At 47.2% G+C, this 1,775-nt stretch overlaps 1 protein-coding gene across 1 annotated transcript; it reads left to right on the forward strand.

The window, feature by feature from the left end:
- Window positions 1–266: 266 nt before the first annotated feature.
- LOC308332735 (alpha-soluble NSF attachment protein-like) lies at window positions 267–1,151 on the forward strand (the record flags this gene model as incomplete). The annotated part of the gene is made up of 1 exon (XM_080788775.1): window positions 267–1,151. One exon carries the CDS (start codon window positions 267–269, stop codon window positions 1,149–1,151), a length of 885 nt encoding a protein of 294 aa, XP_080644901.1.
- Window positions 1,152–1,775: the final 624 nt, after the last annotated feature.

Raw genomic sequence — 1,775 nt, forward strand, 5'->3', positions numbered from 1 at the left:
TGCTAGCGCCCCTCAGAAACGTGTGAAGATGAGAACTAGGAATGCCTGCGCAAATTGGTGCTGTTACTATAGGCATGCATGGCAATAGTTTGGGTTGTGTGTGTGATATCACATGTTCTTATACTTCTGTTGTAGATACATACGGTACACATGCCTCCCTCATAGCATACTTACCAGCATTGGTCATCAATGGATACCTGGATATTTAGGAGAAAGTAGGGACCGACTGTTGATAAAGAAAACGGAAGCTAGGACCCAGTGGGGGGATGGACAAATCTGGTACTGAGAAAGCAGCCACGGCATTGGCCGAGGCAGACAAGAAAGTGAAATCGTCCCAGTCATTTTTCGGAGCACTGTTTGGTGGCTCCTCGGGGATGGAAGAGGCCTGTGACATGTACGCAAAGGCGGCCAATATGTACAAGGTGGAAAAGAACTGGTGCGCTGCGGGAAATGCCTTCTCGCAGGCTGCCCGTCTTCAGCTACAAATGCAGAGCAAACACGACGCCGCGACTAACTTCATAAATGCCGGAAACTCCTTCAAAAAGGTCGATTCACAAGAGGCCATAAACTGCCTAAACCGAGCTATTGAGCTATACACTGACATGGGGAGGTTCACTATTGCGGCTAAATATCACATCGCCATCGCTGAAATATATGAGACTGAGCTGGTGGACATTGACAGGGCTATTGCTCATTATGAACAGGCAGCAGACTATTACAAAGGAGAAGACTCCGTCAGTTCCGCGAACAAATGCCTTCTCAAAGTCGCGACGTATGCAGCTCAGCTGGAGCAGTACCCGAGAGCCATTGAGATTTACGAAGAGGTCGGAACCCACGTGATGGACAGCACGCTGCTGAAGTACTCCGCCAAGGACCACTTCTTCAAAGCGGGACTCTGTCACTTCTGCGTGGACATGCTCAATGCCAAGCTCGCCGTGCAGAAGTACGAGGAAATGTTTCCGGCCTTTTCGGACTCTCGAGAATGCAAGCTGCTGAAGAGACTGCTGGACGCGTACGAGGAGCAGAACTTGGACGCTTATACCGATTCGGTGAAGGAATATGACCGTGTCTCCCGACTGGACCAGTGGCTCATCACCATGCTTCTTCGCATCAAGAAAACCATAGAAGAGGACGAGATTGACCTACGTTGACTTCCATGACACCACCGACCCCATAAGAGGGGCTCTATGCACGCATGCCGTTTTGGAAAGAACTTGGGGCCCCTTCCCTATACTTCCTTCAGGTGTTATCGATGATACTAAATGAAGGCTCTGTTCCATTCTGGACTAAACGGAGTCGGAGTGCTGTTATTGCACGTTGTTGGCTCACTGAAAACACTCTGCGACACCAGTGGGTCTCAAAGTGTCCTTGAGTGGTTTGGGGGTCCTTGAGTTTGAAAACCACTGCACACTAAATGGTTATCCTGTGTGCATATAGCCCATTCAAGCCATTTATAATCCCCATTTGTCTTTTCAATATTTTTATCCTTTCACGCATTTCTTACTCCCCCTTTGATCTTAATTTACAGTAGTCCGTGAACCAAGCACCCTATCAAGTGCATTCACTTGATATTTTATTGTGGTTGCAAAATGCACATTTATAGCTACTATACTCCCACATGTCCAGAACTTTATCTCTTCTCTGTAGCCAAGCACTTGATCAAGATATCTGTCAGATCTTTCAGATTCCATTCACATTGGCTTTCAGAATAAGTGTGTGTGTGCTTGTAATAAATATCTGAAACCCCTCGTACTTAAAATGAGTTAAGAGAGACC

This window comes from Protomyctophum bolini (assembly GCF_963924005.1).
Source record: "Protomyctophum bolini genome assembly, chromosome: 18".
Taxonomy (NCBI): Eukaryota; Metazoa; Chordata; class Actinopteri; order Myctophiformes; family Myctophidae; genus Protomyctophum; species Protomyctophum bolini.